The sequence below is a fragment of the Sorghum bicolor genome, chromosome 3 (genome assembly GCF_000003195.3).
Source record: "Sorghum bicolor cultivar BTx623 chromosome 3, Sorghum_bicolor_NCBIv3, whole genome shotgun sequence".
NCBI classification, from domain to species: Eukaryota; Viridiplantae; Streptophyta; class Magnoliopsida; order Poales; family Poaceae; genus Sorghum; species Sorghum bicolor.
This window is the reverse complement of record NC_012872.2, coordinates 53,705,164-53,719,106: the sequence shown is the minus strand read 5'-3', so window position 1 is coordinate 53,719,106 and position 13,943 is coordinate 53,705,164. Positions and strand designations below refer to the sequence as shown.

General features: G+C 41.8%; 1 protein-coding gene across 10 annotated transcripts; it reads left to right on the top strand.

Annotated features, from left to right (window-relative positions):
• LOC8082483 lies at positions 2,340–12,427 on the top strand. 10 transcript variants are annotated; one of them, XM_021457663.1, is made up of 15 exons: positions 2,340–2,499; positions 3,148–3,209; positions 3,589–3,621; positions 4,123–4,202; positions 4,284–4,512; positions 5,710–5,785; positions 5,875–6,054; positions 6,143–6,289; positions 6,361–6,465; positions 6,561–6,635; positions 6,780–7,385; positions 7,471–7,611; positions 7,699–7,767; positions 7,841–8,791; positions 8,874–9,606. In XM_021457663.1, exons 9-15 carry the CDS (start codon positions 6,441–6,443, stop codon positions 9,206–9,208), a joined length of 2,202 nt encoding a protein of 733 aa, XP_021313338.1. In that variant the 5' UTR covers positions 2,340–2,499; positions 3,148–3,209; positions 3,589–3,621; positions 4,123–4,202; positions 4,284–4,512; positions 5,710–5,785; positions 5,875–6,054; positions 6,143–6,289; positions 6,361–6,440; the 3' UTR covers positions 9,209–9,606. The 10 variants fall into 10 exon arrangements, 9 of the variants coding, with proteins under 9 accessions (XP_021313338.1, XP_021313334.1, XP_021313332.1 ...); XM_021457659.1 differs by having other exon boundaries at positions 3,594–3,621; positions 4,296–4,512; positions 6,361–6,635; XM_021457657.1 differs by having other exon boundaries at positions 3,594–3,621; positions 6,361–6,635.

The window sequence follows — 13,943 nt, the reverse complement described above, 5'->3', positions numbered from 1 at the left end:
CGGAGTGGGCTCATGATCGCCAGATTGGGGAAGATTGGAGCATAAGCCTGGGCATTCGGGTTATCCGATTTTTTCGGGTCGGGTAATTCGGGTAATTTAAAATTCGGGTAATGAAAATTGTTACCCGATATTAGTTTCGAAAAAACACTACCCGCAAATTCGGGTTCGGGTATTCCCGATTTACCCGAATTTTCAAAAAACAACACATTATACAAAATTTCAATAGCAATTTATATATAATTTCAGCAGCAATTTGTATAGAATTTCAATAGCATTTTGTAGAGAATAATATATTACTATCACTTGTTCAAACAAAGAGAATTATGTTCTAATAAACTGATAAATTCTAATATTTAACTAACAACACATGATAAATACAAACATGTAGACAAATATTTGGGTAATTCGGGTAGTTCGGGTACCGGGGGATATTACCCGAATTACCCAAACTAATTTCGGGTAATCAAAATCGCTATCCGAATTTAGGATCGGGTACCTCGGGTTCGGGTAATTCGGGTCCGGATTCGGGTAATTCGGGTACGGGTAATGGGTATCGGGTAATCTGCCCAGGCCTATTGGAGCAGGATTTGGAATTTAGGGTTCCTATTTGGCTGCTGCGCGGGCGCTCGCAGGAAGCTGGCGGCCGGACGCGGGAAGCAGACGGGGGGCGCCCGCGAGAAGTACCTGCTCGTCTTGTTGCGTGCGAGAAGGAGCTGCTGGTGCTCGACGCGCGTGAGAAGGAGCCGACGGCGGAGCATCTGATCCGGTCCTCGGGGGCAAGAAATGACTGGTTTCTTCCCAGTGCGTTTCTGCTGGTTTCGATGGGCCTCGTTGCTTGCGTCGACGCGATTTCGTGAACAAGAAACGGTTTCCACCTTTTTCCATCTCTCTCTTCATTAATTAAGCTGCCACGTAGGATTTTTGCTTAGTTGGCAGGATAGTTAATGAAGATAGAAACTGCTCATTAATTGCCATTGGGACTGCCCTTAACTCCCAAGTTCGGACGGTTGGTTGTAGTCGATGGAGAAGGTTGGGTCGGTTTTAGAGCAACGCCGACGGCCTCCATAAAATTTGGATCAAAACTTGAATTCGGAGATTTTCTTATCTTAAAAAATAGCTCAAAAATTTTCACTATCGTTCGTTTCTTTCTTTTAAATCCTACCACATCACACAACTATTTAATTATTTAAGCTTCATATTTTAGGCTTTGTTGCAACCATGACCTCAGGTTTAGCCAAAGTCACCGTAGCCATAAGTAGCCACCGGAATAGCAAAGGAACGGACGACGACCAGCCTTGGCCACCAAAGTCAGCGACCATAACAGTGTGTTTGTCATCTCCTATATACAACTAAAAAGATCAAAGTGTGGACAATTTTTGGTGAAAAAAAAAAATTTTGGTCTTCCGTCTGCCTCCGGCACTTGCGTAAGAGACCACCTCCCCTCGCGCAAACTCGCAAAGATAGAAAGTTTCTGGCACAATCTCGCAAACATAGAAAGTTTCTCAATCTCCGCCAGCGTTACTTCTCCAGCCCGCCGAATCTCCGCCCGCGTTCCTTCTGTAGCCGGAAGCGCAGATCAGCTTCAAATCCCCGCTCGGCTCACCTGGTGCCGGTAGTTCCCGTCCCCACTTCATCCTCCTCCTCAACCGGCCGAGCAGCAAGCAGCAGCAGCGTCACCCGCCTTCTCCGTCGGCATCCGTATCAGCGGCTCCCACCCACCCTCCTCCGTTCCTGCGTTCTTGCATCCCTGCGTTCCAGCGCCGCAAGCCTCCACGAATCGAGCCCTACGCTGATTTCCTGCCTCCACGGAAGGTACTCTGCGACGGCGCCGCAGCCCAGACTCCTCTGCGCCGACGCCCTTCTCCGTCCCTGCGTTCCAGCGCCGCAAGCCTCTTCCGGCTCGCCGCCTCCTCGGTTCCTACGGTGGATGCTGTGCCGTCGACGTGATCTCCACACACAGACTAGAGATCTCGGTAATTAAACCGTTTTTTAACCCAATCGAATTTTCTGTGGCCATCAATTTGGTTCCTGTAACTAATCGGCCATTGTGTATTTGCATTGTGGTGGCAATACGTGGGTTCCGCTGCTTTTTCTTCAACGATTTGGTTCCTGTAACTAATGGGTTCCGCTGCTTTTTCTTGAACGTGCATTTGCATTGTGGTGGCAATATGTGGCTCGTTGTGTCGTTGCTGTATCATCGGAACATTGAAGGAGGTGACCGGAACCTGCAGCAAAGGCAAGGGCATCTCATTTTGGTGATCTAATGGATTTTACATCTCCCTCTATCGATTACATAATTCTATTGTTTTCTATTTTGGTGGCTTCGTTTCCTGGAATAGCTAATTCGCATCCAGGATCTTCTGGACTGGCCTTGGGAGTTCATTTGGTGGCTGATGGATCAAGACGTCCGTCGTCTTCTGCTCTGACCGGGGGAGTTCTTTTGGAGATCACGACGTCGTCCGCAGTCCCTGTCACTCGCCGTGTGGCCGTGCAGATAAGGTGCGTGCAGATGTGTCCAACACTGCTAGAATTTCTGCAAACCACTGCTACAATTGTTAGGTCTAATGTTTACCGAAGTATGCCAACCCTTCTCCTATCTCATTTCTCCTTACTGCATCCTTGTCTGTTCTAAAGCTTGATTAGTCCACCAATAGTTTAATTATTTATTTGGTTGTTGAGGTTCAGTCTTTTTCTGCTCTATCAGAGCTTGTAGGTGTAAATCAGATAGCAATGAATTAGTCAGAGTGGTGTAAATCAGATTGTTTATCCGTGTTGGATAAATATGAATGTGTTGGATTGAATCTCTGAATACAGAAAAGATATATTTTCAGTGTCTATTTTCAATGAACAGACTTCTCCTTGCTTCTCTGCATTTTTTAGTGTCCATTTAGAACAGACATCTCATTAGCAGACATCTCATTAGCAAGCTATATCTTCTCTGCATTTTTTTCAATGAACAGACATCTCATTAGCAAGCTATCATGCTTAGTAGGCTCTTCAATCCTAAGTCTACATCTAGGAATTGGCAACGCACGGCCACAAGCTCAGTTCCCAACTCAGTTTTTGCACTGAGATTTTCAGTCCTCTCATTTCCCAACTCAGTTTTTGCACCTGCGGTGGGTTCTCTGACACTTGTTTGGTGTCCAGTTAGATGACATCGATGTAAACTGAGAGGAAAGGGGGGAAGCTTCTGGATTATAGGCACTAAGGTAACATGGTCTATTTTAATTGTTAGATCTGTTGGCACTGAAATTTTTGTATCTTTATCTTTTGATTACAAAGGGTGTAGTATTTTCTTTCAAGAGTTAAAAGTTTTCACTTTAAATGGACCAGGATGCTTATAACCTGATGTCAAGTTTAGTTGAATCACAGAACATAATGCAGTGTTCATCCTTAAGATATCTTAAGCAGGATAATATTACATCAGCAGAAGTGGGAAACAAAGCATGAGAAAAAGGGAGAAGGAACCCACTACTCACGTCATTGGCAAATGAAATAGTCATTGGTGTAGAGCTTGTGGTCGTATAGATGTAGACTTAGGAATTGGCAACGCATGGGCACACTAAGTTTCTGTTTTCATTGTTGCAGTGCAGATCATGAGGCTTTGGAGATGATCCTAATGTGAGTTTACTGAAAAACATATATTGAGTTCCTTGTAATTTATTTTTTTATGGGCATGATGCAGTAGTGTAATTTAGAGCAACAATTTAGATAGAAAGTGATGATGTAATAGTATGGTTGCAAATTAATTAATCTTGTTTTTTCATCGTGATGTAGTTGAGTGCTTTAAGAAAAGAAAACCTAGGTTCTTTGAGATAACTGAAAAGCTGGGCAACATGAAAGATACCTAGATATGCATTCTTGTGAGGGAAGATTCATACTAAAATTATTTATGGAATATTATACAAGGATGTTTCTGTGTTAAATGTGTCCATTTACATTTGTTGTCAAGAAATTTAATTCATCATCACATATACTGTAGCAAGCGTTCAAATATATTGCTTTAAGGCTATGAACCCAGTTGAATTTAGTACCTTCTAGAGTTAAACTTTTCGGCTATCAGTGCAAACTACTTGCTTTATATCAAAAGTTTATGTACTCACCTAGAATCATTTTATTCAGAATCGGTGCAGTGCAACAAGCTTTGAAAGGTAACTTCAGTTGACGACAACGTGCAGCTGACCTCCAAACAACAACAGCAGGTTAACCCTTTCCATGTTACCTTGTGGAGTAGTGTCGTCCCTGGTGCCTTTTCTGAAAATTTATAGAAAGCACAACTTCAGTTTCATTAACAGGATTCGGCGGAGAGCGAGAAAAGCACAGGATTCAGCGGCATTGGTGGCTTCGACTTTCTTGATCTTGGTTTAGGGGTTGCTGGCCAAAATCTTGGAATGCCCAGTGATGATAAGTGGAGGCAGCAGCAAATTCTAGAGCTTGAGGTTTATCTAAAGAGGATCGAACTTCTGCGGGAACAGGTTACCGCTGCTTGAGAAGACCTCAGGTCATCAGAAGGTTGATTTCACGATCTTCTTGCATAGTCTTTTTGCTAGAGCCTGACTTGTAGAGTACCTTATTTTCTTAGGAGAGTTGCTCGTTACAAAATTCTCATTGTGCTTGTAGTTGTCATAAGATTAGAGGCTGAAAAGATTGATTTGTAGGTCATATAGCTCAAGTGGACAGTAATCCTCAAACATCTTTAATTTAGTTATAGATTATAGAGATAGAGATTAGTATAGCCACTAACTTGATAAAATATAATGTTGGTACAACCCTGTATATCCTTATCCAGTTATAGTTTCTTGTGCTTTATTCTGTTATATATACTTATGTGTGATGCATATTTGCTTTCTTTGGTCTTTTTCTATGTGAAAAGGGACTATTTGGAAGTGATGATCTGCTCATTATCTTCGTTTCGTTCTTAGTTTGCTGTGATTTTGAAATGGGACCATTGAGGATTGGATAGTCAAGTATGGTGTTATCCTTGCACTAATAATCAGTTATTTATATAGCATCTTTGATGGTAAAGATGTGTTAATTATTGTGCCTGCTCTTGCTTGGATCTGCATTTTGTGGGTAAGAGGTTTCTTGGATTAGTACCAGTACTACCGTCTTGCCTAGGCTACATTAGATCTTGTCCATACTAAAAAAATAGATGTTTTTATAAGAGGTTTTATTGGCACAAATTTACTAAAAAGAATACACTATAAGGTTATTTTAACTCATGAGTGAAGTAACTGTAATTTCATTAAGAGCTAGCTGTAACTAAGGCATAATAACAAAACCATGTAGTTTAGGCTACAGTGTCTATGCAGCACTTGATTTCTTTACGGACTCGCGACACATAAAGACAGACATACTAAAAGTAGATTTGGCATCTAAATTAGACATGCAGGAAACTAGCAGAAAGGCATGTGCTTTCTCTTTTGTAAATTATTGACAAAGATTTAGGAAATTATGGCCGGAGAGCCTGTAGCGACACCCCCCAGGGCTGGCCCTGTATCCTATGGGTATGATCTGAGATCTGATAAATGAGATCCCTGCCTCTATTTCTCTGCTCATAGTGACTTGTTTGTCCTATTGATTGCCATTTGGTTATATCAGTATTCAGTCTGATCTAATTACATCTATGTTAATGTATTATGCCTGCTACCTTAGACCACTGTAATAGATTAATTTCTGATTGAAACTATGTCCATTTTTTGTGTCCAGTTTGATCACTATGGAACGTATGCAAAATAATGAAGGTCGTACACCGTTTGAAGACTTGACAACACCACCAATCGAGGTAATTATTTATACACATGTCTATAGACGCTTTCACTTGTAGTATTTTTTGATATTAAGTAAATGTCTATCAAAAATTTTTTCAAATAGGTGACAAGACAACATCAAATTCACAAGCGCAAGTTGATGAACGTGTGCAACGTAAAAGGGAAAGAGAAAAAGCACGGCATGCATCAATGACTCAAACAGAAAGGGATGAAAAAAATAAAAAAATTAGGGAAAAGTATCATCAAAAAAAGACAGAAACTGAAATATCTGCTGGCTCAAGAGGTCCACCACAAACAAATTTTAACAACCAAACATACAATAAATATTTATTCACATATAGTTACTTTATCTTTGATTATTACGTAAATAGGTGTTGGGGTTGAATCTAACAAGGAAAACACAGATGCCATGAGTCTAAAAAGGGAAAGGGTAAAGGCGCGATTTATGGCGATGACTCAGGAAGAAAGAAATGAAAAAAATAGAAAGCGTCGTGAACGATATCATCAGAAAAAAATAGGTAAACCTGATTTTGTTTTTCTGAATTTAATATTGCATATCTGTATGTTCTAAAAGTATATTTTATTCCAGTTGGAGTTTAAACAACCGCAGAGAGCACTGATGGCTATGAAGATAGTGACTGGCTACATCGAAACAACTCATACAATCCCATGCATATTGATAAAGATAATACATGTACCATTTTGATTTTTTTCCTATTACTAATTATTTTTTCTTGTGTTTTACAATGTGGATGCCAAAGTTAAAATCATGTTATTATATATATGTAGATGAATACTCTGATAGATGTATAAATCAAAGTGGCATGATTGACATGACTGATGCATCACTTGATATAACCCCAGGTATATTGTTTTCTTTTTATTAATGTTATCTATTGAGAAGAAAAAGTATAGTTAGATTTGTGGTTCAAGACAATGTATTAAGGAATCAATGTTATTCAGGGTCCGTATTTATTTTATTTGAGACAATATTTTTTTATTATATAGGTGTTATAAATGCATCCAGTTCCATCGATAATTTAGTCATGTGTCCAAAAGAGCGTATGCGTGAGCTACATAGAGCACGAAGGGCTGCAATGTCTCCTGAACAAAAGGCGTTATTAAATAAGAGACGACGTGACTTGTACGCACAGAAAAATGCTGCAAGAAAACTGCAAATGACTCCACAAGAAAAGAAAGTGAAACGGAAAGAGAGCAAGAAATACTATAATAGGATGGTGAGGGAAAACCGAGCCAACAATTTGCATCCGGACTCAATTGCCATGGAGAGCCCTCACTTCAACCCTCAAATTATTTTCCCTGCTTCACCTCAATCGCCTGAAGCATCTTTAGATGATATGGAAATACCTGAATTCGGCTGCACGCCTGTCCACATTGCACCAACTGTAGTTCAAAATCCAGAAGTCCAGACCCCGGAATTGGTTGCGGCACAGACCATACATAGACATCGAGTGACCACTGGCGAGAGAAATGCCCTTTTGTCCCGTCGCAATCGGGTTTTTGAAGCAAACATTGGAAGAAGCGCTAGTGGTCCTGTAGATGGAAAATGCAACGATTCGAACGGACTGACTCAACCGAGTGTTGTTTGCAACGGTAATGAACCTTCCTCATCATATATTAGGAAGATTTTTTATCTTCGCTAACATATTACAAAAACTCATACTTTCTCTTACTACAGATGGTGTCACCCAACAAACTCCAATTCAAGCATCTAATAATTGTATAGGCACACAAACACAACCGTCTGTAGCTGACGGTACCTCTTCAATGCCTCCATATAGTGCACAAGATCATACATCGGACTCTATGGTCGAGGATGGTATTTTCTTTATTACATTTATCTCTTTCTGGTGTTTATTATATGCCATAATATTTATTTCAACATATATGTGGCTATGTTAAACAGACTATGACGAAGATGTCATATTTGAGGAGGACGAGGAAGAGGATGAGGCATACTTTTTCGCCGGTCAAGGTACATTGTGTAATAGTAAAAAGTTTAATTCATAAATTTTGTTTCAACACGTGACACGTGAACTTTTTCTTAGAAGACGAGGAGGAGGGAACCGATGTCGACACATATGAGCAAGAGAATAGTGAGCCTGATGTCCCAGATCCATATGACCGGGTCTATGCTAATGTCCCGTCAGAGTCACACATGTTACCCTTGGTGCCGAACTGCAAGCACTGTAACGCAAAGAAATTCGATGGCGAACCCCCCGGATTCTGTTGTAGGGGTGGAAAGATTCATCTTTCAAGTCCCGAGACACCACCAGAGCTCATGAGGTTGTGGTCATGCTCGGACGCTGATGCTAGGCACTTTCGTGCAAACATCAGATACTTCAACGGCCACTTCTCTTTCACATTTTTGTACTGCCATCTAGATCGTATCACCACTAACATGCGAATCTGTGGTGTCTACACATTTCGTGCCCATGATCAGATTTACCATAACATACGATCATTTGGTAAAGAGGAAGGTGTCGAAAAAAGACACCTCGAACTTTATTTTTATGATGATGACCCGTCCCTCGAGCATCGCATGAGCAAGTGTCGTGAGCAATGTGCTCAAAAAGACAGAGAAGTTATACAACAATTGGTAGGGATCCTTGAAGGGAATCCCTACTCTCAGCAACTAAGAAGTATGGGTCATGTTGAAAACCTCGAGGATTACCGAGTTGAGCTGAACCTTGACCAACGCCTTGATCAAAGAACATATAATGTGCCGTTGACATCAGAGGTGGCTGCCGTATGGGTTGAGGGTAGTGAGCGTCACGGCCAATTTGAGCATAGTGTTCTCCTCCAAGGGAAGGATCGGTCTATACATGGCATCCGCTCATATAATGCATGCTACGACTCACTATCATACCCGTTGTTCTTTCCAAAGGGTGAGCTCGGGTGGCACAATTGCATTCCAAAAGTGGGTGTAACTATGGCTCAAATTGATCGAGCTCGAGCAACCCGTAAAAGGCGTGCTGAGAATGGTGACGACGATGGAGGTAAATTGATATTTTTTTAATTATGCAAAGTAAACTCTTTTTGCAAACTCACGATACTAATTCAAATAATGTCTCTCTGTAGAACCTGTTTCAAATACATGTGTCTCAGTGCGCGACTACTATTGCTACAAGTTTCAGATGCGGCCAGGGATATTTAATCCAATACTTTATGGCCGACGCCTTTTCCAGCAGTTTGCCGTCGACACCTACATCAAGATTGAGAGCTCACGTTTAGACTACATGAGGAACAATCAGGATACATTGAGGGCTGACCTATACCAAGGCCTCGTGGATAGCATGCATTCGGGTGAAGGGTCTGCTGAGAATGTTGGACGGCGTACTGTGTTGTCTTCGTCATTCATTGGAGGACCACGTGACATGAGGCGTCGATACATGGATGCAATGGCTCTGGTTTGAAAGTATGGTAAACCTGATATCTTCCTCACAATGACATGCAACCCTAATTGGGATGAGATCAAGAATGAACTTTACCCAGGCCAGACACCACAGACACCACAGGACCGCCCAGATCTCGTCACACGGGTCTTCAGAGCAAAGTTGGATGCAATGAGAAAAATGTTGATGGAGAAAGACATACTTGGTAAGGTGAAGGCCTACGTATATGTAGTAGAGTTCCAAAAGAGGGGATTACCGCATGCACACTTCTTGCTAATAATGGAACGAAAGTACAAGCTCACATGTCCCGAGCAATATGACATGATCATTAGTGCAGAGCTACCAAATAAGAAAAAATACCCTGAGCTATACAAAATGGTCACGAAGCATATGATGCATGGTCCTTGCGGGACGCTTAATCCATCCTGTCCATGCACGGCAGGCCGTGGGTCATGCAAGAACCGTTACCCACGGCCATTCTGTGAGGCAACATCACATGGAAAGGATTCATATCCCATCTGTCGGCGACGCAATGATGGTCGCATGCTAAAAGTTCGAGGCCACTACTTGGACAATCAATGGGTTGTGCCTAACAACCCTTGCTTGCTTCGTACCTTCAACTGCCATATAAACGTTGAGGCTTGTGGGAGCATTAAATCAGTAAAGTATTTGTTCAAGTACATATACAAGGGACATGATAGGGCATCAGTTGTGATGAGGGAGACCGACAAAGAGGACGGGAAAGGAAACATTGATGAGATCAAACAGTATAGAGACGCCCGTTGGGTGACACCTCCAGAAGCACTATGGAGGATATATATGGCTTTGACTTGAGCAAGAACCATCCGCCAGTTCAGCAGCTGCAACTTCATCTACCCGATATGCACATGGTGGCATTTCATAAATGGGACAAGGTCGAAAAGATCGTTAATAGACCAGGTGTAGAAGAGTCAATGCTGACAGCATACTTCGATGCAAACAGGCATGATGAGGAAGCTCGCAAAATCTTATATCGAGACTTCCCAGAGTATTATACATGGCAGTCTGATGGTAAATTCTGGCAGAAAAGGAAAAACTCTGTTTTCCAAATTGGTAGAGTCATCTCGGCCCATCCTGCCGAGGGTGAACGCTACTTTCTTCATGTTCTATTGAACAATGTTGCTGGTGCTACCTCATATGAACACCTCAGGACAGTTGATGGGGTGCTACTACCTTCGTTTCGTGAAGCTGCAGAAAGGAGGGGTTTAATCGAAGAGGATAATACCCTAGATGAATGTCTAACGGAAGCTACTTTATTCCAGATGCCTACCTCTCTACGAAGACTATTTGCAACAATATTGGTATTCTGCGAACCTCATGATGTGATGGGGTTGTGGATAAAACACTACGATGCAATGTCAGAGGACTATAGCCGCAATAATCCATCCCCGGATCTCGTGCAACAAATGGTTTTGATAGACATTAGAAACATGTTGCAGTCTATGGGGAAGGACATAAGGTCATTTCCTCTTCCAGATATTGATCACTCATATGATGATGCCAGCCATATACCTCGTGAGATATTTGAGGAAGCTAGCGTTGAGCAGAATCCTGAAGATGTGCTATTGTGTGACTCACTCAACGCCGAGCAAAAGTTTGCCTACAATGAGATAATGACAGCTGTCTACAGCAAACAAGGCGGGCTATTCTTTGTGGATGGACCTGGTGGGACGGGAAAGACATTTTTGTATAGGGCACTTCTCGCAAAACTACGTAGCCAGGATAAGCTTGTCGTTGCCACAGCTACATCTGGGGTCGCAGCGGCCATAATGCCAGGTGGGAGGACGGCCCACTCGCGTTTCAAGATACCCCTAACTCTTCAAGAGGGCGGTTGTTGTAGCTTCACTAAACAGAGTGGTACTGCCAAGTTGTTGCAGCAAGCAGCTCTCATAATTTGGGACGAGGCATCTATGACAAAGAGGCAAAATTTAGAAGCACTAGACAACAGCCTACGTGATATAATGGGTCGGTCACACCTACCCTTCGGTGGGAAGACTGTTGTCCTTGGTGGGGATTTCAGACAAGTACTCCCTGTTGTGCGGAAAGGATCTAGGGCTCAAATAGTTGGTGCTTCTCTACGAAGGTCGTATCTTTGGGAATCCATGCGCCACCTAAAGCTTGTTCGCAACATGAGGGCTCGGAGTGATCCGTGGTTTGCAGATTATTTGTCGCGCATTGGTGATGGAACAGAAGAGGTTAACAGAGATGGCAATGTTCGTATTCCAGATGAGATCTGTATCCCGTACTCTGGTGATGCCGAGAAAGATCTTTCTAGTTTGATTGACAGCATCTTTCCAAATCTGAATGCAAACATGGCAGACAAAGACTACATCACCACCAAAGCGATTTTATCTACACGCAATGATTGGGTGGACATGATCAATATGAAAATGATTGATATGTTCCAAGGTGGTGAGACGGTGTATCACAGTTTTGACACCGCGGTAGATGATCCACATAACTACTATCCATCGGAGTTTCTTAATAGCCTGACCCCCAACGGGCTGCCACCACATGTCTTGAAGCTGAAGCTCGGGTGTCCTGTCATATTGCTTAGGAATATTGACCCCGCCAATGGGCTATGCAACAGTACAAGGTTGGTGGTACGAGGGTTCCGAAGAAATACAATCGACGCTGAAATCGTTGTCGGGCAGCATGCTGGGAAGCGGGTATTTCTTCCTCAAATACCGCTATGCCCATCTGATGATGAAATGTTCCCTTTCCACTTTAAGAGGAAGCAGTTTCCTATCAGGCTAAGCTTTGCCATGACGGTCAACAAGTCACAGGGCCAAACTATCCCAAACGTGGGTGTGTATCTGCCCGCACCGGTCTTCTCTCATGGCCAATTGTAGGTTGCGATGTCCAGAGCCACATCAAGAACGAATATTAAGATCCTTGCCCTACCACCTGATGCGGAGGCACAAGAAGAGGATGCCAAAAAGATGGAGAAAAAAAATGCTAAAAAGAATTATGTGGGGAAAAAACCTAAGAATGCGTTAAATAAAAAAGAAAAGGATAAGAGGACCCCAACAACAGATGGAACTTTCACAAAAAATATTGTTTATAAGGAGGTCCTAACGCCATAGACGAGGTAACCTAACTTTAATGACTGATAATTGTAATTTTTTAATTTTTTTTTTTGCAAAATAATATCTCATTGTCTCCATATTTGTTGTTGTTCCTAGGTATTCTCAATGGTTGATCAGACTCCACAGGGAGATGATGCTTATGTGATGGGGATGCTTCTCGCATTGAGTTATCCTGTGTCACTACGTTGATCAATAAGTGGAAAATACAAATAGAAAAAATTCAAATCTGTACCACTGGTCAATATGTTCATGTATATAAGTTCAAGTAAATATAAATACATTTCACTTGCATAATACGTATCTTTAAATTCAAATACTATACTAGGTAGCGATCTCGCATCAGACTAGGCTAAGGACGTGTGCACGGATCTCCGTGACCGTGTTTGATTTAATGAACTTTGTTTCTTTAAGTCAAATGTAACTTTATAGTTGGTATTTATGTTTTATTATAATATTATTATTTTATTGTACGATCCATGAATTTTAAATAAAAAATGTTAGTTATCCTGTAGCAACGCACGGGCACGCTACCTAGTACAAAGTAAATACCCATAACACAAACACGGTATATGCATCGTTATTCCTTTTCCACCATGAACTTACGTGCTACAAGAACCAATCTGAACATGCTAGCACAAAATATTTACAGGCAAAGTAGAAATGAATTGTGATAGACTACTATTAAGCCACACAAAAATACAATAGTCATTCAACAGTCATAGCTCTCCACTCATGTACCCTCTTCTATGACACCAGCTCCATCCGTCACCTGGGGCTTACCGTGCAATTGAAGTCGAGCAGTACTTGAGCTCGAACAACTTTGACACCTTAACAAGGATGAGTGGTTGGACGTGAGCGGCCACGTATCGTGATGTTAGGAGAGCAGTAGAGCCACCAAAAGCGAAGCTAGTGGCGCGGGGAGGAGAGGGTGCATGGGGAAATCGCCTAGCCTAGCGGATGTAAACGAGCATGACGTGAAGTCTGGCTATTGAGAATCGTGGAGCAAAAAGAGGGCACATGTAAATGCCAATTATTGTTGTTGATGAGCAATGATAAAAGAACATGTTCTAACCAAGTTTTTGTTAGACACTTAGACAAACTCAGGCACAATTTAATCTAGAAATATATAAAGATATTTATAATAAGTATATGTGTATGTGATCCACTCATGATTGATATAAACATATACATGTTAAACATGCCAACCATAGTGATCACAAGAAAAAACATAAAGAACAAGAGAGTGCTTTCTGAGGTGTCGACGAAATATGGTCGGCAATCTACCTAGAGGTATGCCCAAGGTAGCATATTGTCGGCAGATAGGTGCACAAACTACGAGCTAAATGGTGAGGCAAGACAAACACAAAGATTTATCTAGGTTTGGCCGCTGTGAGAGCGTATAAAAGCCCTAGTTTGATTTTGGATAATTGATGAAGCTCAAAGTACTAACCTCTATTCTAAGTGTATGATTTAGATGAGGTCGGTGCATGCCAAATGGTGGAGCAAAAGATGATCATAGTAATGGTGATAATGATCACAAAGTGATCAAGTGCTCAACCTAGAAAAAAAGAAAGAGAAAAAAAACCTTATGGAGATCAAGGCAAAGGTATTGTTGGTTTTGGTGATCA

What these genes read in the sequence shown, in the direction of transcription:
- LOC8082483 (XM_021457662.1), top strand. Translation starts at nt 6,464, where the DNA reads ATGTACCATTTTGATTTTTTTCCTATTACTAATTATTTTTTCTTGTGT. An exon ending in GGACTCTATGGTCGAGGATG is followed by an intron (nt 7,612 to 7,698) that starts GTATTTTCTTTA and finishes TATGTTAAACAG; the next exon opens with ACTATGACGAAGATGTCATA. An exon ending in GAATGGTGACGACGATGGAG is followed by an intron (nt 8,792 to 8,873) that starts GTAAATTGATAT and finishes GTCTCTCTGTAG; the next exon opens with AACCTGTTTCAAATACATGT.